We start from the raw sequence: 22676 nt of genomic DNA, 5'->3' as shown, positions 1-22676 counted from the left end.
TGTGCTTGTCATGTAGCTCAGTCCCTGCACTCACTCTTTTGTATATTTCTCACAGCACAAAACTCTGATGTAATCACTCCTGTTACTTAATAGTGTTGTTGTACATGTGTTACACTGCTTTCTTTGAGGGCCTAGACTAGTTTGGAAAGAGGTAGCAGAAGTGTAAACAACTGCAACTTTTAAATCTCACATACCTTTGTTTCTTCAGTTCTGATCTTGATTCTCTTGCCTCTCTTCCATGTTTTTTTCATTGCTCTTACTTTCTTTTGCATGGTAGAGTATGGCTAGTGTATTTCTGATACATTCTGTTTTTAGGAGTGTGGGTTTTAGAAGCATTTAAGAAGGTAGCTGTTTGTTACACTGTTTAGTTTTGTAGCTCTGAAGTAAACAGTTTTCAGGCTTATCTCTTAAAAACTGTTCTCTTTCATGACTGCATTTATTACAGGAAATGTAAAATTCATACATCTGTAAAATTTGGATTTGTAGTAGTTATGTAACAGCACAATTTTGTACAGTGTGTTAAAATTTGAAATTGCCTATTCTTGGCCTTGGTGAGCTGACAGGTAAAATTTTGACTTGGAAGAGACTTATTGCAGGGAGATCCATTCTGCTTTCCTATCTGCCCTCACAGTACTGATACTGGTTGAGCACTGTTTGCCGCCTCAGAATTTGCCATTGTAGAAAAGGATTTGTTACTTAAGAGTGAATTTTTCTTATGATGCTAGGTGAACTTCCTGCTTCAGGATATTCAGAAATAGAATTAGGCATAAGCGTTTTTAAAGTTATCTTCTGGGTATTTGAGAATCAGGAATGAAAAGTCAACTTTAAAAATACAAACCAGTTGTGGGTTTTATGAATCTTATTTAGAACAGACTTTCATTTCCATATAAATGAATTAAATAGTCCAAGTGCTTTTTTTCTTAGAATGTAGATAATGAATGCTCTATTACTGCACTGTTGTGGTTCTAAAGTTATTTTTAATGTCTGAAAGAAGGAACAGTTAAAATACTGTTTGGCATTTTAATTTTTGTTTTGAGCCTTGGTATAATTTAATTTTACTGGTCTTCTAGGTTGTTTATTTCTTTTACTGTTGTTTCACTCAAAAAAAGAGAATAAAGTGTAAATTGGGGAAAAAGTTAGCAAGGTTGAAGTGATATTACAGTGAAGTTAAAACTGGTACTTTTGAATATACTGAAGCATATGATCTGGTATCTCAGCCTTTGGTGAGCTGACATGGTAGCTCATTACCTTCCAAAGGGACAGTTGCCTCTTCCCATCTATCACCTCCCAGTTTTATTCCTCACAACCATACTCCTGCTTCATGCTGCTATTAGGGCTCACTGGACTCCTCTAGGTCACTGAAAGAGCAAGCTGCTCTTTAAACCTGCTAAAGAAGATGGTTAGTTTTCTGCTGAAGATGGTTAGTTTTAGAACTGGAGGTAGAACTGCATAACTGGAAATATGGGAGAGGCAAAGAAAGGTATACAGTCTTCAGTGGAGAACTTCTCAGTGGATTGTCTCAGGTGCTTGTGGTATCCCAGCCTGCATTTCAAGGTGAATTTACGTATTTTGAAAGTCTGTTAGAAATAGATGGTGTCTTGAAAAGCATTTTTGAAGTCTTTCTAAATGACAATTCAAACAGCCAAAATTGTCATGTGCTGAGAGAGTGTAACTAAAATGATAAATGGATAATATTTTATAGTTTCTTTTCAGCTGTGTTTTTAAAGGAATTTTTGTTTGCCTAAAGAGGGCTCTAGACTTTACAAGGTTTTTTTTATTTTTCTAAGCTAGAACAGCATTCCAAAATTCTTGGATGCTGTGCAGATGTTCTTTCAAGATCTTGGAATTGTTTATTGCTATTAATTATATATTAACGAAACTTGAAGAAAATTTTTCATCTGTGGCATTCAACAAGTGAAAGGCGGAAGGTGAACTTTTAAAACAGTTTCTTGGAGAACAAAATGGAGTGTTTTTCAGGGATCAGTTAGTGATTTTAAATATTAAGTATCAGTCCACTTTTACGTAAGAAATTATTATGTAATGTGTAGCTAAGAAAAAGCTCATAATTTCAGTGAAGTACATCTGGTGATTAAAAGCTGTATATTATGAGGACTGGCAAAGCTGTGCAACAAAGACATAAAAATATTGACATGTGTGCAGTTTCTTTAAAAGCATAACACTGTCTCTGGGCTGATTTCTCAAGGCATTAAGGGCAATTCACAATCTCACTTAGCAAAGAAAGCACAAAGTTGGAGGGAAAAAAAGTATAGAACTGTTGGATTAAAAAATCTTGAACTTCATTATTGCAGTAAAGTAACAAGGTTACTTTGCAAACATATCCTCAAGGAAATGTTGTATTTTAAAGCTAATAATTTGCTTCTGTACAAGAGTAATGAGTATTGAAAGTAGTGTTTCAGATCAACTGAAAAAGGGAAGCAAGCATGAGTGTACGGTAGTGTATTTTATAATGTTCTTGCAGAGTTCTAGCAGCATCACAGCAGATTGTGGGTTATGCAGCCCATTAACAGGTGGTGCTGCCAAACAGTTGACATTTCTTTACTTCTTCCCAGATTTACATATTACATCCAGTTAAATTATTTTGAAAGTTACTCATATGTTAACATTACAAAAATTAGCAGCATATTCATCTTCTGGTGATAATGAGTCACAGACACTGCTAGTCACTTAGCATGAAGAGTGGCTAACATTTTACCAGCAGCAAAAGCCAGTAGCTTGAACCATAGAAACTTAATGAATAAGGAGAAATGATTCTGTTAAATAGTTGAACTGGAGTAAAATAGCTAAACTGGTTTGATTACAAGTGTTAGTCCCAAATTGAAGTTAAACTGTGTGCTAGTAAATCCACTTTAACAGGAGTTTTAGGTATGCATTTTATATAATACAATTGAAATCATGGGGGCTTTTTAGTCTTTTTAAATTACCTGTAACAATTTAAATGCTAGAGGCTGTTAGTTACAATCCCACATGATTAATATAACCCTTTTCCTCTAAGTTGTTTCAATTTATCTTTTTTTCACCCTGTTTCATTGTTTCACTTTTTTGGTGAAGTAAAATTAGAACATCTCTGGTCTGGCCTTTCTGTTGCTATTTTCCTGTCTGCCAAAGTAAAAGTATTTAGCAAGCAAGATGTTATTTATATATTTTCCTTAATTACAAAGAAAATTTGTAGAACAAGGCACTAGTATAACACATAAAGTAAAACCTGAGTAAAACCTTTCTTATGCAGCAGATAGGCCTTATTAGTCCTCAAAGAGAAAGCATGTCTTCCCCTTTGGCTGTTCCCTAAGTGACTTCTGTATATTTAGCATTAAAAGATTTGGTCTGCAAAAAACTATCAAGAGTTATCAGTTCATTTGACAAATAAAACCAAATTGTACAGGGAATCATAACTTAGGGTTCTAATGTGTAAAATAGAAATCCTTTTAGTTTATTTTATAGGTCAAATATGTTTAATTTACAATAAACCTTGTTCTTTCCAAAGTATGTATTCACTGGGGAAAAGGTACTTGCAAAATACAAATCTTTATCTTGTATTTGCTAGTGTGTGACAAGTGTGAAGAACTTCAGTGAACTAAAGACTGTTGATAGGAGTTAGTGAGACTGTTAATGTGGGACAGTTTAGCTTTACCTCCACCTGGTTGCTTAAAACTATATTCTCCTCTCTTTATCAGGGTTGTATAACTCCAGTAAATCAAAATTAGATACATACAGGAAAACAATTTTTCTTGTAGAGATAAGGACAGGAATTCAAATTGCTGGTCTTCAGGCATGTATTTACAATCTGGGCTGGTTTAAAAGCATCTTGTAATTCAGACAGTGGTAAAGTGTCCTTTAGCAGGTCTAACAATCATGGAATAAGTAACAGGCTGAGAGGGCAGCTTTGTTCTTATCAAGGTGATTTCAGGTTGTGTGTCCTACAGATTTACTCGTTTTGTTATTTTAAGGGGAAAAAAAAAAGTCAGACCGTGGTTACAGTTTTGTGCTGGAGTGCAACCATGAGTAAATTAAGTAAGTATTGTTGTTAAAAGTAGATTAGTTTTCATTATTTTAAACTGTGCAAAGCATTTCTTCTTTGTTTAAAGTTATTCCTGATTTTTAAAGCTGTTTGGTTGTTGGGGTTTTTTTCCAATTATAAGAGTTTTTAAAAACTAATGTCTTTCTGGTTGCTCTTTGTAAAATGGGAATTATGGCCTCATTGTCACAGGTATTATGGAGATTAATTAACCTTGTCTAATTATTTTGACAATCTTAATGGTTGCAAAGGCCGGAAGGAAAGATTAGGTCATCTAAATTGACATCCTCTCTTCTGTCATTGGCCCTTATATTTTACCTGGTTATTACTGGATTGAGCATCTTGTTTGATACAAGCATAATGTGTAGCTGATGCTCTCTGAGAGGGCATCCTGCCTAATTTTATCTCATTTTGCTATTTAATGTGCTAAGTTGTCTTTGTTGTTGAAATTTGCTTGTTCTTTTTCATGTGAATTAGCCAGGCTGCTGCAGTCTGCGGAGGGCAGTTGTTTCACCTTTTCCTATTAGATTAAAAGCCAGTACTGTTCTTAGTGTGAATGTACTTGCACACAAAGATCTCATCAACTCTTGATCTTCCTCCCCCTTTCCAGTTCTTCAATTTACAAGTTTTTCAGAAATATTTTCCGGTGTTGCCTTAATTCATGCTGTTTATAGTAGTACGTTTGACTTACTGTTAACAGTTAAACGTGCCAAATTTAGTTACAGGTTTCCAAAAAGTTGTACAGTAAGTGTGGTTTTAGTTATCTGTTCTCAGAGTTGCTTTCAAGGATATGATTGCTTGCTTCTTAGGTGTGGCTTGGTGTATTACCTAGACTAAGATCTGTAACTTGGCATTTGTGTGTGTTAAAACACATTTTGTTTAAATGCCTCTGGGTAGTCCAGACAACTGTATAACTCATCACAGTCACTGTTTACTAGTCTGTCATTTTTAAGATTTTTCTAGTAGTATCATGAAGTAGCCTTTTTGTTCAGAGTTTTGTGTGTGAGATATAATTGAAGTGACTCTTGCAAGTACTATGCAGAACATGGGTGCAGAATTTTAAGGCTTAAAGTTAATGAACTTTCAAAAGAGTCCAACTCCTAATAGATTGGATGAGACCAATAAAAGAGGTGTTACAGGAATTTCAAATAGTGGGCTTCCTTTCTTGGATGACTGTACCAGTCAAGTGACTTTTAATATTGGCCTCTTATGGAGAGGTATAGATAGCATAAATGTTAAGCAGATTGCTAATGGGGAAGTGGAAGTTTTCTTGTTTAAGTCAGTTCTCTTTTTGAGCACCTGGAAATCCAGCAGAAGCTAGTGGCCAGATGTGCATGTTTAGGCACATATACAAAATAATACTTTTTGTTTTAATTGCTTATTTCCTTTTGAAATGTTAAGACGTAATGTGTATTTGAAGCATTATCTGTTTGCACAATTGAGGTTGCTACTAGTGGAGATCATAGGCAGAAAGACCTTTAGTTTCAAGTTCTTTAATTTATTCAGCTATTGTGGACCAACTTTCTGCGAAATATTTACAAAATGCTGGAGATAGGAGAAAAAACATGTTTTTTCTGAGGTATGGCATAGCTTTTATAATATGCTGAAAAATGCAAAAGGCATCCCAACACATCCTTTGTAAATTCAAGAGCAACGCTAATAATACTTAATTTAAAAATATAGAAGTTACCTAGGCTGTAGAAGCTTTCTTTGTATGTATTTTTCTATTTTTTCATTTTACACAACTGATATTTATTGAATGTGTAGTTGAATACTGATGTGCTCCCTCCTAATAGTGAATGCTCAGAAGAGGGTTCAGCTCTGTCATTTATTTAGCTCAAAGGAAGTTGAAAAGTATTTTTAAATATCAAATTTGATTTCTAAAATGATTTATTTTAATTTCTAATAATGTGGATTTTGTACTGGAATGGATACAGGATGGAATTGTCAAATCTCTGGCTTAATTTTATTGGCCTGAGCTGTGATTGCAGTTGAAAGTAGAGATTCAGAGTTGTGAAAGTTTCAATACTTTGTAATTCTGATAAAAGTTCCTAAATTAGCAGTTAATTTTTAGTTGCTTCTTTCTTGTACCTTTAAATATAGTATGGTATGTCTAAAGTCTTAAACGTAAGTAGATGTTTTCTGGACTTTATTTGTTCTGTATCAGTATTACACTCAGACAGTGCAATGTTTTGGAAATGGATCCAGAAGAATACATATAGGCTGTGCAGGTGTGTGGGCAGTTCTCTTGTGGATGATCTTGATTACTCTGGTGTTGGATTTAGTTCATGTGTAGAAACAAAATGGTCTTTGAGTGAAAGAAACAATGAGGGAAAGTCTGAGATCTCCTCCCATAGAACTACAGGCAGGAAAAACAATCATTAAGCAAAAATGAGTTGAAGTTACTATTGCTTTAAGAAGAAATCAGTTGTGCTGAATGTTCTTTAAAGTTTCAAAGTTGTGTGACACATTGTAGTCAACTTATAACTTGTATATTTTTCCTCAGAAACAGTTACTAATGAGGGTTACCTTCAGTATTTGTTTTCATTTGAAATTATTATATATAAGTAGGGTAGACACATGTAATTCCTTATTTTCCCACTTTTAACTGGTCTCAGCATATGGTATGCATTAAAGATCCAGCACTAGTGCTGGCAGGCAGCTGAGCTTGGTTTTCTGCCACAAGTCACATGTCTTGGACCAGGCGCCCGAAGCCGAAGGCTTTGTCACATGGCGAGGGCTCCGCATCAAGCATCGACTGAGTCCAGCGGTTACTCTGGAATTGAGTAACACACCCTTATGCTAGCAAGAGTTTTATTAACTGTTTTGGGGATGAACTGGAGTTGTCTTTTTTCCTTCTTTCGGGTTTTGTTTAAGCACAGCAGTAGTCTTCACAATTATTATTTCTGTTTTAGCTAAGGATTTTAACTGCATTAAAATACAAAATGTAATTACAGAAATGAGTTTACAGTGCCTATTTTTACTGCCTTGGTATCTTTTTACACTGGCAAGCTGTAAAATCAGCTGAGTCACTTCATTAGAGTTTAAGGGATTAGCACTGGCAGGAGCTTACTGCTGCAGCTGTTTCAGAATTTTGTATCCCTATGGATATTCCTGTTCCTAAAGAGGTGGATGTGCGTGTAAAGGTTCAGAAGTGTGTCAGCATATGGAGTTATGCTGATTATAGTGCTGTAAATTCTGTAGTAGTATAATTGTATTGACAAATTTTCTTAGCCTTTCTTGACATCAAGACGATTATGATATTTAGAAAATGTTTTTAGGCCAAGTAAATTTTTTTGCAGAGGAAGAATGTATATTAAAGCATTTGGGTATCATGCTCTTTACAATCTAATAACTAGTTTTAACACTGAAAGTATGAATATTATACAGAATAATTATACAGAATCAGCACTTTTTAGTACAGTTTAGTTCTTGATGTTAGTACTGGGAACAGAGAATGCTCTACTGCCTTCATCTTAATAGATTAGAATATAAATGGTAAATATCGATATGGAATAGTAGCTATTTCAGACAAACCTGTCTTCCAGCAAGATCTTGGAACTATGGTGGGTGGAGACTTGCAAGACAGTAGGTAGCAGAAGCTCTTATCCTGACAGTACAGGAATGAAGTTGGGTGGACATGGAGACTTAAAGTAATTAGCAAGAGATGTAATGTGTGTTGTAGAGTAACCTCATTAACTCGAAGTCCTTCTTTCACTAAGGAGTAACACAGAGTAACCTCATTAATTCACTAAGTAGTCCCTAATCACTCTTCTAAAGTACACATTTAAAGTACTTTAGGAAGTGCCTGATTTGGTGTTAATACAGCTCCCTAGAAATGAAAATCTAAAAATATTTCTTTCATTTTCATATTCATCAGAAGAAGGGCCTAAATAGAAATCTGAATTTTGGAGCTACTATTTGCTGTTATTTTCTGATTTGAAAGAATAAAAACTAAACAGGGTTTTTTTTCTGTATTAAAGAAAACTCACTACTATCTTTTTGCTTGTTCTGCTGCAAAAAAGTTACTGTGAACGTGATTCCTCTCCTGCAACTTTAAAGATAAAACCAAATTTTTTTGGTCATAATTACTTTTTTCTCAGATGTATTACTTTTAGTTGATATATGGTCTAGATAAAAGCAAAATGTGAAACCAGTTTTGATATTGGGATGATTTAAGTTTAGAAATTATGCACTTAGCTTTTTTCCCTTCAGTGGGCGTTGATGCCTGCGGTAATGAGAGGTTTATTTGTGTGCTTTGCTCTGGGTAATCAAAAGCATCATCTGTCAGTAGATGGAAGTGTACTAAAAGCTGAACATCGGTTGCTGTCATGTCACATCAGTTCATTCAGTGCTGTAGTTCTGCCCTCAGCCTCCCTGCTGTCTCAGGAAGTTTTGGCAGCCTTGTTTTTCCCATGTAAACTGTTTTCTAAAAGGGAGTCCCATGTGTAGCCCCTGTCTGTGGTATAGACACTCCTTGAATGCTTTGCTACCTGTCAAATTACATTTTAATTCTGAGCATAGTCTTAGTTGGAACAACACTAAGATCTGTGTTAGTAATGGGCCCTAATCTTCCACAGCAAGTATTTGAGGCAGTTTTAGGTCCCTTTGATCTATTTTGGCCTGCCTAAGGAAGCCAGTAGGGATTGACCTTGGAATTATAGTGTATTAGTAATGCATATGTAACATGACTTGTCTGACTCACTCTTTGTTTCTTGCTGGTGTTGACCGTGTTTGCTTGCTTGGTGCTTCATTAAAAAGAGAGGCTGGTCCTCAGTAAGTGCCCTGCTTGGAACCTGTTTGCTAGAGTTGCTTCCAGGTGAGCAGTGGATTTCTCTTCCCTGTGCTGCCTTTGCTCTAATGCTGTAGTGCCTTTCCTTGGGACTGGATCGAGTGAAGACTCAAAGACTACTCTGAAAGCCCATTTGCACAATTTTTGAAACATAAAGATCATCCACTGAGGAAAGGCAACACTTTCCCTTTTTTTTTTTTTTTTTTTGTGGTCAAGTGCCTCAGTGGAGCTATGTGAACAGAAGGGAAGGCTGTACAGGCATTTACTATATGGCTGTGATGATGTTATATCCCATCTCTCATTGTGGGCTGGTGTTCCCACCTACCCCTTCTAGACCTTTTTCTGGCACTACTCACAGATGCACGTTCTTGTTCCTGAGACAATGTATAGTAGGTGCTCATAGTTTCAACCATGAGAGACCCATGTCATAGCTAGTGTGGGTTTGGGGATTAAAGGGTGATCTCTATAAAGCTGACCTGTGTACTTTTGTTTGTATACAGTTGTTGATAGAAAGGTTACCTACAGCATAATGCCTGAAGTCCTTCAAAGTGTCAGCTGCATGAATAATTATGCTGTAATTATTCTAGCCACCTCTTTGAGAAGACCATGGCTGGAGCAGTGGGGATGTGTTTGTACACCCAGCTTCTCTGCTATTACAGGCTGAACCATTGATCTAGATTGTGTAAATGACAGAACTGGTCCTTTCTGGTCTCTTGTTGACAGGAACATTAGAGACTGATAAGGCCTGAGTGGACTTCAGCAGGAAAAAAGAATGTGAATTTATCTGTATGGTGTGTGTAGTTTGTATATCTCCAGAGAAGGAAGCTCCACAACCTCTCTGTTTGTAGTTGCCAAGCCACTCTCAAAGATATTTGAGAAGTCATGCCAGTCAGATGAAGTCCCAAGTTACTGGAAAAAGGGAAATGTACCCATCTTTAAAAATGGTAGAAAGGAGGACCTTAGGAACTCCTGACCTCTCAGCCTCGCCTTTGTGCATGGGAAGACCATGGAACAGATCCTCCTAGAAACTCTGCACATGGAGGACAGGGAGGTGATTTGAGACAGCCAGCATGGCTTCACCAACAGCAAATCCTGCCTGACCAGCCTAATGGCCTTCTATGATGGAGTGGCTACATCAGTGGAGAAGGGAAGAGTACAGATGTCATTTATCTGAACTTCTGTAATGCCTTTCACACGAACCCTCCCAACATCCTTCTCTGTAAATGGGAGAGAGATGGATTTGATGGGTGGACTGTTGGATGGATAAGGAATTGGTTGGACGGTCACATTCAGAGGGTAGTGGTCAACGGTTCAGCGTCCCAGTGGACATCAGTGACAAGTGGTGTCCCTCTGGGGTCCATATTGGGAGCAGTGTTATTTAATATCTTCATTAGTGACGTAAACTGGATTACACCCCCAGCAAGTTTGCAGATGACACCAAGCTGAGTGGTGCCATTGGCACACCTGAAGGATGAGATGCCATCCAGAGTGACCAGGACAAGCTCGAGAAATGGGCCCACAGGGTTCTCTAGAGTTTTAACAAGACCAAGTGGTGGTGCTGCACCTGAGTAGGGGCAACCCCTGGTATCAATACAGGCTGGGAAATTAAGAGATTGAGAGCAGCCCTGCTGAGAAGGCTTGGGGGTGTTGGTGGATGAGAGACTGGACATGAGCCAGCAATGTACACTTGCAGCCCAGAAAGCCAAACATACCCTGGCCTGCATCCAAAACAGCATGTCCAGCTGGGTGAGGCAGAGGATTCTGCCCCTCTACTCCGCTCTGGTGAGACCCCTCCTGGAGTACTGCATCCAGCTGTGTGGTTTGCAGCACAGAAGGGATGTGGACCTGCTGGATCGAGTCCAGAGCAGGGCCACCAAGATGATTAGAGGGATGGAACACCTCTCCTGTGAGGAAAGGCTGAGAGAATTGGGTTTGTTCAGCATGGAAAAGAGATGGTTTCGAGATGACCTAACTAGGGCCTTCCAGTACCTGAAGGGAGCCTACAAGAAAGATGGAGAGGGACTTTTTACAAAGGTATGTATTGACAGGACAGTGTTGCCTAGAAAAGTTGTGCATGCCCCATCTTTGGAAATGTTCAAGGCAAGATTGCATGAGGCTCTGAGCAACCTGGTCTAATGAAAGGTGTCCCTTCCCGCAGCAGGAGGGTTGGAACTAGATGGTCTTTAAGGCCCCTTTCAACCCAGACCATTCTATGATTCCATATGCCTCTTCCAAGACCTCCTGTGTAGCTGACTGTTCTTTGTCTACTGGAACACTAGTTTGTAGTTTTCACTGTGAAATAAATACAACCACGTTGTACTACAGAATACTGCAGTTTGTTTTTTTGCTTTGTGTTGCAGATGTTTCATAAATGTATTAATCCCTCTGTTTACAACTTCTGGCAGTCCATGTCGTGTGTCTACTTGTGTAGGAAATTTACTGTCGCTTCATTCAGCTGCTGCTCTTAATTCTACCAAATCTTGTAATATCTGGACCAAATATTTTTGCAAAGAATGTATCTTCAGTTATTACAGAACCAAGGTCAAAGTTATTTTGCGATATGGAGCTCCTGGAGTGAGTCCAGTAAGGGCTGTGAAGATGATTTAGGGGACTGGAGCATGTCACTTATGAGGAAAGACTGGGGGAGTTGGGCCTGCTTAGCTGGGGGAAGAGAAGACTGAGAGGGGACCTCATCAATGTCTATTGGCAGGTGCCAAGAGGATGGAGCCAGGATCTTCTTGGTGGTGCCAAGCTATTGCTTGGACAAGAGGCAATGGACCAAAACTGATCCACAGGAAGTTCCACCTGAACATAAGGAAGAACTTCTTTGCTGTGTGGGTGACTGAGCACTGGAACAGATTGCCCAGAGAGGTTGTGGAGTCTTTCTCACTGGAAATATTAAAAACACACCTGGCCAAAATCCTGCGTAATGTGCTCTGTGGGGACCCAGGGTTGGACTAAATGACCTCCAGTAGTCCCTTCCAATCTTACCCATAGTTTGAGAAGACAATTCAGTGAGAAGTTCAGAGCTGGAAATGAGTGAGGCTCAGTCACGATCCTTTGTGTCTAATGACCACAAAGTTGCAATAAGTTAAGGTGGAAAGATGACAATATTTAAAACTTGCAGGGTATGTGTGTGAATGCATTCCTGCCTTCTTATTTATGTGGTACTTGTGAAGGCCAGTCAATTACATTTGTCCCCAGGAAACTCCTGCTACTGGATTGTTTCATTTAGTTCAGAAGAGAAATTTATCTTATTTATGATAACCTGCACATCAGGAATACTGTTTAAATTCTGGGCAATTATTTATTTATACTAAGATTTTTTTTTTGTCTTTTCTCAAATTCTTGACGCCTACAAAGTGAAAGATTATCTGAAGGGGCTTGGGCCTGGCTTCTTGAAGATGTATTTCAGAATTGCATACAAATATAACTCGATAGTTGTGTTTTCATAGAATTATAAAAGGTCTGTAGCTGTCCAGAAAAGCTGTTATTTATGAATAGTGAAAACACTTGTACGCTTGGCTGGCATAGCAAACTTTTTTTTTCTACTGATACCAGTGCAAGTTTAAAATGTTAAAGAACTGTGCTGCTGAGAACAAAGTATAGCGATGTATTGGCCTGGAATAAGATGTTTCTACACCAATGCCCGCAGCACGAGGAACAAACAAGAGGAGCTTGAAGCTTTGGCCCAGTCCCAGAGGTTGGACAGCACTGACATAAGTGAAACCTGTTGGGATAAGACCTGTGACTGGAGCACCCTGTTGGATGGTTACAGGCTCTTCAGGAAAGATAGGCTGGGCAGAAGAGGTGGGGTGGGGAGTGGCACTGTATGTAATGGAAAGGTTAGAATTTATGGAGCTCACAGTTGGCAATGGCACAATCAAGAGCCTCTGGGTGAGACTCAAGGGGCAAACAAATAATGTGGATGTCACTGTGGGAGTCTGCTATAGACCTCCCAGCCAGGATGATGACACCAAAGAATTATTCTTTGAGGAACTAAGGGACACTTACAAATTGACTGCCCTTGTCTTTATGGGGCACTTCAACTTGCCAGAAATTAACTGGGAGCATCACACAGCTGATAAAACCTGAGCCAGAAGATTCCTAAAACACCTGGATGACAACTTTATGGAACAGGTCCTTTATAAAATGATATAGTCTAGCTCTCACCTTTCTAGTTAGTACAAATGGAACCCCCAAAATATACAAAAAACCCCAAAGAGAGACTATTACAAGAAATGAACATCAAGGAGCTTGAAAAAATTTTCCTTGAAAGCTCTTGTTAAAATTAAATCAGTTGCTGTTTTCAGAAATGAACGTTTTTTCAGAACAAACGAAGTTCTTAATATTGCTGCTTTTATAGGAATTCAGTGTGCATTACTGAAGTCTACAAAATTAGCTAAGTCTAGGTGGCTTTTTATTTTGAAAATCAAGCAATATCCACAGGTTAAGTGTGTGACAAATCTACAGTTTCTTCCTGAAACCTTGGTTTCCTTATTGGAGGACTGGAAATCATTCCTCTAAGTCAGAAAAAATGTCCTGACACAAGTGGAGGTTGTTATTTACCTCCTGATTGAAAAAGTGCAGTATCTGATTAATGTAGCTAGAGGTTCTGGCAAAAAAAAAAATAGTAATTTTAAAAAACCCTAAACCCTTAGGTTTTTGCTAGAGAGCTGTGCTGTTATAAGAGGAGCACTGCTGATACAGTGTACTGGCATTTGTGTGTGCTGACAAAGAATTCAATATAAATGAACTGGTCTTAGTAATTTCATATTTTTGCTATGGCTGCTGGGTAATTGGCTCTGGTGGATAGGAACAGATTTCTTCCAAATTTTTAAATTTCCATTTTCAAAAAATACAGCCAACTTCCCTTTGAGCTGTGTCTCTTTATAAGCTGTTAAATCATAGGGGAAAAATGTAAATTTTAGATGTGCTAAGTATGGCTTTGGACTCTCTGCTGCTGTCTTTGGCCATCTGAGAGAAACGGTTTACTACTCTTGCTAGAATTAAAATGGAGACAGTAGAGCTCCCTACTTTTCACCTGGTTATACATGTGTGAGTTTGGTTTGTTTGGGGCTTTTTAAGATTTGTGTTTATTGGATTTTTTTTTTCTTACAATATAGTGTTGGAAGAACACTGTTCATAGCAATGTTCTGTTGGGGTTGCATAAAATTCAATATAAAAGATCCAACACCAAAACACTTAGATAGCATTGTCCACTTTAAATCTTATGTGCTGAAATGCTTCTTGTGTCATTGTATGGTAGTCATCTAATAAGGAGTAGAAATTTGAGACTTTTTTTCCCCAGTGGATGATGCCTTAAAAATGCCAATTTACTGTATAAACTTTTCTTAAAGATGTACAGTTAAGTAGCAGATTTTTTAAGAACAATAGACGGTATAGGCTGGATAGGCTAATTCAAGTTTTACTTACGTGATTTGACTTTATTGAAGCTTCACTTATTATTTTGTCATTAAGGATCATTGGGTAATATACTTATTTGTCAGGCAGTATTATTAATTACTTCATAAAGCATGGTCAGATCTTCAAGGAAACTATTAGCATTTTGCTGTCCCAGGATTTGGTCCCTTTTATGAGTCATTGCATACCAGATGGGATACTGAATGACCTCTGAGTCTTCAGAATGATTCATCAACAAGTACTTCACCTGTCTTCCAGACCAAAAACATGTCATTCTTTCTGGTTTGGATTTAGAAAAGGTTTAGGCTGTCATTGGAAAACCAAAGCCTTACTTGAAGGAAAAGTTGCAATATTTGCTTCTTGTAGATTTAGTCTGGTCTACTGCATCTAGGGTTGAGGTATTGGTTATTTTGACTACTGTCACAGCATATATCCCCTTCACTTAATTCCCCACCATCACGTTGGAAGTCTTTTACCACTGCAGTGAGCCATCGTTATATTGTTATTTATAGTTAAGTAAATATGCTATTGGAAGATAAACTGAGTTAAAGTATAGGTCTGTGTCTTAGAACTTTTGATCCAAATCAGTCTTAACCACAGCTGTGAAAAGTAATTATTTTAGTTTATATTCTGTTGTGTCAGAAGGGTAGGAGAAGGACCATTGCAGCTTGCTTATTTTGTTTTGAAGTTGTGGGGATATTCTTCAACACACAGACTCACAATAAAAAGGAGAGCCAGAGGCTACCAAGGCAATGCATATGGAGAGAAAATGCAATAGAAACAAGCTAAATTAATTAAATATGTTCTGAGTATGATTAAGGGGAAAAAAATGAGGCAGGGGTGGGGAAGGAGACTGAAATAGGATAAAAAGACAAGGGAAATAACATAGAGAAGAAGGACCACTCAGAATTAAATTGTTTAGCAAAACCAAAATTTTTAGTCTTTGTGTAAACATAAAATTTCAAGTACCTATTAATCATCATGAACCTTGAAGCTCTGTTAAAGAAAAAATACATTCTGTTTGGTAATGTGAGGTTAATTCCTAAAATAAATTCCCAAGATGATATATTTTTTCCTGTATAATTGTAAAATTTCAAGAATATTTTTTTCTGCTGGCTTCTTCCCCTAATACAACATCTTTTCAGATTACCGATTTGAATTTTCGTGTGTGAGATGTAGTGTTCTAAAGGAAGGCTCTGAACCAACTATAAGCTAGTTGAGCAAATCATGTGTGCACGGAAAGCATTAATGTGCTAACGTGAGACTGTATGAAATTATGTAATGTAGAGAAACTGGCACAATGTAATAATGAGTTCTGGTTTTATTCCTGCAGATGCCCTCCTCGAACTTTTTTGCCAGCACTGTGCAAAATTTTTCTTGATGAAAGTGCTCCAGACAATGTATTGGAAGTAACAGCTCGTGCCATAACGTATTATCTGGATGTATCGGCGGAATGCACCCGTAGGATTGTGGGAGTGGATGGAGCTATCAAGGCACTTTGTAATCGTTTAGTAGTTGTTGAACTTAACAACAGAACGAGCAGAGATTTGGCTGAGCAGTGTGTGAAGGTACGTATACTTTAGAACCTTGTTTTTAAGAAGAAACTGGATGTATTGGAAAAGAAACAAAATATTAGAAGAAGGTTTTCCTGTTTATCTTATATGACTAGAATGCTAGTAGAATGCTAAGAGCTACTTTTGTGCTAAAAAGGGAATGAAGAATGGCTCCAGGTTCAGATAAATTACCTGTTGCAAAAAAATTGTCTGCTTCCTCTTCAATAACACTAAACACAGCTTCCCTGCACCCTTGTGAAGTTTTCAGAAAAATTTGCAAGACCCTTAAAATCTCTCACTTAAAGCGTAACTCATGGCCATGTGGTAGCATATAGTTGTAGTCCTTGATTACCATGGCATCAGAATTTATGCATGTATTTCCGATTTACTAGTTCAGTCTACTTGGAAGTGCATCACTGGAGTAATGGTAATGGTGCTCTTAAAAGTTTCAGAGCTCTCAGTTGTGTGTAATCCCGAGATTTAATTCTCCCAGGATAAGATACTGTTATCTGTCTTCATGAACACCTGTTATGACCATGCCATTGGCAGATGTTCTTGTATTCACTCCTGTATTTTTGAAGAAAACTCTAACTACTAGAGTATTGGAGACTTTGACTGCTTCTGGGTGTTGAGGAAGAAAGGAGTTTTTATTTTTTCCTGTTGTTTCATTTTCTTAACCAGTTCTGTATATGGATATAAACATCTGACTAGGATATAAATAACTGACTTTATGTGTACTTCATTCAAATTAAATTTCATTTTTTCCTAGGTGTTAGAATTAATCTGTACACGTGAGTCAGGAGCTGTGTTTGAAGCTGGAGGGTTGAATTGTGTTCTGACATTCATTCGTGACAGTGGACACCTTGTTCATAAAGATACTTTGCATTCAGCTATGGCTGTAGTATCCAGACTCTGTGGCAAAATGGAGCCTCAGGATTCTTCATTAGAGATCTGTGTGGAATCTCTGTCTAGTTTATTAAAACATGAAGACCATCAGGTAATGTTGGCTCAATGTGCTGTGAATTTAACTTTCATTATGTTTAATAAATAGATGACTAGGTAACTTTTAGCCTCTGTATGTCTACATAGAAGTTATTATATATGGATATTACGATAGTTTCCTTTATGGTTGTTATGATAAGAGCATAAAAATACTGCGTAGTGTTTGACTCCAAGCACTATTGTTTAAATATAATCTTATTTAGCCTCTGAAAACTTTATTGAAAAATATCTTGTAACTTTTTTCAGTGCATTTTGAGATACTTTCTAAAGTAATTATTGTTCTATGACTACACCTCAATCACTAGTAAGTTTGGCATAAGTAAGAGACAAAAATCAATTTGATTCATTTTTCTTTTGCCAGACTAAGAGAAGCAATAAACTGTTTTCCAGTTTATAAGGTGTTTGAAAAAAGCAGTTGCTGGGGCTGTTGGAGATGTGAATGAGAGTTCAGATCAACTTAGCTGTTTAGCAATTAAGCTTAAAGATAAATGGGCTTAAGACTGGAGTAACCCAGATAATAAGTAAATCTGTACTGGTATCCTTCAGAAATGTCTTGTGCATGAAACAAGCTTCAGGATTACAATGGATGTTGATGTATATTATGGATTTGTCCAGTAACGTCCCTTATAAAGTTTTGTTGCTCCGCACCTCATCCTTTTACACTCTTGGGTTTGGTCACTTTTTGTGTGGGCTGCCAGTTAGTGACACAACTTGAGGGAGGAGTTCAGACCAGATGAATGTGACCCCAAGAACAGCTTATCTGTAACTTTTTTTTAATCTTTCTGCTAAACTTGCAATGTGGGAGAAGAAATGTAAATACTTTCTACAGTACTCTTTTGCTTTGTAACCTGATGCCACTAATGCGATGTGTTAAATAGGTGAACCTTTCTTGTGTATTTCTGACAGCTGTTATGGTAAAGATCCATAAAGCGTATACAAATTACATAAGGGTTGATGGAATTGTTTATCTGTACCATCAAAGAACTGGAGCAAAATGCCAGAAGACATGAGCAGTGACCATCACAAATTAAAGAAAAGTGTCCCTTGCAAAAGAGTACTGATAAATCAGAATACTTACCATGCACAGGCTGTGCCAGAAGTTTGCAAACTTAATGGAGATTTAAAATTTTGTCTTCATGAAGTCTGGCTACTACTGTAATCATGTTCTGCGTGTTGATGAGCAACTGTCTTTACGCTCTTGTTATATGATAGCTGACAATCATTTTGAAAATGGACCGCGCTATGAGTTGACATTTTAGGGAGTAAGAACTGTAGTAATTTAGAGTTTGATAGAGAATAGGTATTGTGCTTTTTTTTTTTTTTACTATTTCTTGACATCAGTCTGGTTTGCTACTACAGATCTTTGAAGACAAGTGTGCCTGAAGCAGCTTATCTTGATATGCCTATGCAAACCTGATCTGAAAGATGGAGACCCTTGTAGTGCACAGATGAGAGAGATAAAGGGAAAGCCTTCCTTTCTTTTCAATGTTGACATGAAAAGATGTTGGTTGCTTTCCTGGGCAGTTGGCCAGCAGTACTTTTCACTGAATTGTTAAAAGGATCATCAGTAAGCCTTATTTCCACAGTGTCACTGTTTGCTTTTTTGGGGTTTTTTGTTTGTTTTTTTTTTCCCCTTTAGTGACAAATCTAAATTTGGGAATTTGCCTTTTATTGTCACAGAAGTGCTTGCATGTCCTTGGATCAGGTGCTCAGTGGACAATCTTGAGTTATCTAAAATTTGCTTTTCCCAGTTTGTCCTATTTTTAGGCGTGGTCCAATTGAAAAATTTCTTGTGCTTAATAGAAATATCTAGACCTTTAAATACAACTTTAACTATCAAACTTCACTGTCAATTTAATACTTTAGGAATTCTTAGTCAGTGCATCATTTAATGGCTTTTTTGATAGAAAGAACCAAATTATTATAACATTGTAATATTAGGAGAATGTTAATTATAAATGTAAAAATATAACATATTGGAATATTTGGTGTTCTGTAAATATAGAAGATAAAACTGCAAGGAAATTTTTGTCTTTATTATTCCTTGAGGAACAAATTTCAAATTCAGTAAATGTATGAAACCTAGGAAGTAAGTCCTCTTAGAGCATTTTCTTGGTGTTTTGGGTTTTTTTGTTGTGTATTTAATTTTTGTTATTAGAAGGCTACTTTAACAGTTTCTAACATCAGAACAACTAGAAGGTTAAGTATGCTCTTTCAATACCCAGCTGTGAGTTGATATTGGTTCTTTTTCAAACTGTATGGTCAGAATGGACAGTTGCTAGTTGGGGTTATAAATAGCTGTAACAAGATCTATAACTAAAAACGTTCCAAAAAGTGCTTCCAATATGTATGTATTTGGCAATTTCATTATTAAATGTGTTTTTCTAGATTGAGCAAAACCCCAAATCACACAGTTGAAGAAATGCTCATAATGCTGAACTTCAGAAATAGTTTCCTTGACTTTTATGTATCATCAACAGAGAGAAGGAGGGGAAGAAATGTAGCAACAATACAGTCCTTCAATGAGCAGTTCAGAGCACTGTTGGGTTCCATCTCTGAGTTTCTGGCTTGAAAAGCCTGTTTCCTCCTTTCACTGACTTTGAAGGGAACCTGGGGAAATCAAGTTCTTCTATATGTCCTGTATTCTTGCAGATATCCCCTTAGCATTTTCTCCTCTTAAGTAAGAGATATTTCATAATTTCTCTTGCACTTCTTTCTTAGGTTTCAGATGGAGCTCTGAGATGCTTTGCTTCATTAGCTGACAGATTCACACGACGTGGGGTTGACCCAGCCCCATTAGCTAAGCACGGATTAACTGAGGAGTTGTTATCTCGCATGGCAGCTGCGGGTGGGACAGCATCAGGACCATCTTCAGCTTGCAAACCTGGTCGGAGTAGTGCTGGTGCACCACCAACAGCCGCAGACTCTAAATTAAGTAATCAGGTGTCAACTATTGTAAGCCTGTTGTCAACCCTGTGTAGAGGCTCTCCAGTAGTAACACATGTAAGAAATCCTTTTATGCTACAGCTGTTTGTTCTCATAGGGCTTTTCCCTCTGTGTACTTTAATGTATGCAAGATTTATGTTGCTATTTTATATATTTATAAGTTTTGTTTTTATAGATACACATGCACACACACATGCACATTTATTTATTTATAAAGAGGGAAAAAAAGGAAACATTTCATATGGAAATGAAACCCAATTCTGATAGTATCTTCTAAAGCCCTGTATATTTTTTATTGTTCAGACTTTTAATTATTTCCAGGATCTTCTAAGATCTGAACTTCCAGATTCTATAGAAAGTGCGTTGCAGGGTGATGAGAGATGTGTACTGGATACCATGCGGTTAGTAGATCTTCTTTTGGTGCTACTGTTCGAAGGGAGAAAAGCCCTGCCAAAATCCAGTGCTGGATCTACAGGCAGAATCCCAGGGCTGCGAAGACTGGATAGTTCTGGGGAACGTTCTCATCGGCAGCTAATAGATTGCATCCGCAGTAAGGATACTGATGCACTGATAGATGCTATTGACACAGGAGGTAAGCAAAAAGTACTCTGATAAAGAAAATGAGATGCTTGCTTTATCTTTTGGTTTTCATATAATCTATGGTGTCACAACAAATGCTTAGTTAGTACATGGAAAATCTTTATATACAAGTTCACTTATTTTGTTAAATACTTAACAGGCCCTGTTAGTGTAATTCTTATGTGACCTTTTTTTATAGGAATTAAGGGCATAAATGCTTCTCTAGAATTACTGAGGATGCTTACTTTTTTTAAGACTTGCTTTTTATTTAAAGAACAGTGTTGAAGTTTAGTTTATAATTCTGGGAACTTTAACTATTTATTTAATTGTGTCTTTCAGCTTTTGAAGTAAATTTTATGGATGATGTAGGACAAACTCTTTTAAACTGGGCCTCAGCTTTTGGAACTCAGGAAATGGTAAATTAGGTTTATAGACTCTTAAGAAGTTATGTTATCTATGTGAAGAAAGAAAAAAAAAACTACTTTCCTTTTTCTGGTTTAACAGGTAGAATTTCTCTGTGAAAGGGGTGCTGATGTTAACAGAGGTCAGAGGTCATCCTCATTACATTATGCAGCATGTTTTGGAAGACCTCAGGTAGCAAAGGTATGATTTAAACTGACACTTAGGAAGCCTTACATATTGACTTTTCATCTTATTCTGCACAAAATGTTTTCAATACATTGGACACATGCACGGTCAAATATTTACATGTTCTTTATGATGTTTATCAAAACACAGATTTTTCATCATGATAGGGCACTAAAGAATAGAAGTAGTTTTATATTAGCTCTACAAATATAAAAAGCACAGAATGCTCCAACTTTGCTTACTAGCATGAGAAGAGTATAGGAAAGATGTATGAAAAACACATTTGCTACTTTGGAAGAAGAAATCTTAATGTTTTATTCATACATAAAAATATTTGTTTTCAGACTCTCTTACGACATGGTGCAAACCCTGATTTGAGAGATGAAGATGGGAAGACCCCTTTGGACAAAGCTCGTGAAAGGGGACACAGTGAAGTAGTAGCTATTCTTCAGTCTCCAGGTGAGTGCAGTTTTTATTTCCATACCCTCGCTGTAGTAGAAATGCTGATACATGTTAAATATCACAATTATTAGAATTTTACTTTAGTAAGGTTATTTAAAAAAAAATATTTTGTGACCAACCTTCCTTAACCTGTAAAGTCCATATAAAAACTTCAGTGTTTTAGGTGTTCTTAAGGGAGGGGGAATTACTGAAGAAATGACTGACTGGGCATGAGCACTGCCAGTGGTCCTGCTCTTCAGCTGTGGAATGGGGCTAGACTGAGATTTTCCCGTGGATTCAAAGGTGTCAGCCTTGGTAGCTTCTCTGGCATCCTTCCTTTGTACATGAGAAAACAGCACTTCATCTGATGTTCGTTAGATGCCACAGGTGATACATGCTGTCAAATAGTTTCATTCAAGAAGTTGTGCACATGTAAATTTTATATTTCTTGGAGTGCATATTCCTGTTCAGGTACTTAGGTGTTTTAAAGAAAACCTGTATGTTTATTTAAAGGGCTTTTTGTTTGGTTGTTGATTTTTGCCACTGAATGTTTTGGGGAAAAATATTTTCCAGGGGATTGGATGTGTCCTGTTAACAAAGGGGATGAGAAGAAAAAGAAAGATGCAAACAAGGATGAGGAAGAATGTAATGAACCCAAAGGAGATCCAGAAATGGCACCCATATACTTGAAAAGGCTATTGCCTGTGTTTGCACAAACATTTCAACAAACTATGTTGCCTTCAATAAGGTAATACTGTCGCGATAGACAATTTCTTAATACAATCTTAAAAAAGCCAAGGTGGATCTAAAAGTTCAAGTAACGCAAGTAACAATCATATTTCTTTTTGAATAGAAGTGGTTGTGTGAAAAGTGTTGCATGACTGATTTTTACTTAGCGTTTTAAGTAGCATTTTTTCCTTTCTGGGGAAGTGATGTCTTGGAAAAAATATGGTTAGTCAGTCAGAAGTGGGAGAGCAAAGCATACTCTTGACTCTAGTAGCATGATGAAAGAATACTATGTTCATAAAGTACATTGTGTACACTGCATACATGATTTGGTTACAGCTCTTTGTAGCCACTCTAATGAAAGCAGTAATTTAGTAGAGGAAAACTAATGAAATGATATCAAGAATCATTCATTGGAAAATCGTCAAGACTGGAAAAAACTGTTTTAGAAGACTAACAGCTTATCAACTGCAGAAAATGCTTCTTACTGAGAGAATTACAAGAGTGTAATGTAATTTACTACTTAAAAAAGGAATGCTGTGGGTGGCATAGTGGATGTGAAAAATTGCATCTGACCATAACCGCTCAACCT

At 37.1% G+C, this 22676-nt stretch overlaps 1 protein-coding gene across 10 annotated transcripts in view; it reads left to right on the top strand.

Annotated features, from left to right (window-relative positions):
* HECTD1 (HECT domain E3 ubiquitin protein ligase 1) overlaps positions 1-22676 on the top strand; it is a 61586-nt gene that overhangs the window by 2869 nt on the left and 36041 nt on the right. For 7 of the 10 annotated variants that reach the window (XM_027709531.1, XM_027709493.1, XM_027709474.1 and 4 more), the window contains exons 3-10: positions 15583-15817; positions 16572-16799; positions 19526-19807; positions 20054-20342; positions 20669-20745; positions 20834-20932; positions 21262-21376; positions 21932-22106. In XM_027709531.1, coding sequence (XP_027565332.1) covers positions 15583-15817; positions 16572-16799; positions 19526-19807; positions 20054-20342; positions 20669-20745; positions 20834-20932; positions 21262-21376; positions 21932-22106 — 1500 coding nt within the window. The remainder of the gene's footprint in view (positions 1-15582; positions 15818-16571; positions 16800-19525; positions 19808-20053; positions 20343-20668; positions 20746-20833; positions 20933-21261; positions 21377-21931; positions 22107-22676) is intronic. The other 3 variants (XM_027709545.1, XM_027709502.1, XM_027709484.1) reach the window with 1 other exon arrangement.

This window comes from Neopelma chrysocephalum, unplaced genomic scaffold, assembly GCF_003984885.1.
Source record: "Neopelma chrysocephalum unplaced genomic scaffold, ASM398488v2 Primary Assembly neopelma1_24, whole genome shotgun sequence".
In the NCBI taxonomy this organism is placed as follows: Eukaryota; Metazoa; Chordata; class Aves; order Passeriformes; family Pipridae; genus Neopelma; species Neopelma chrysocephalum.
This window is presented reverse-complemented; position numbering and strand designations above follow the sequence as displayed.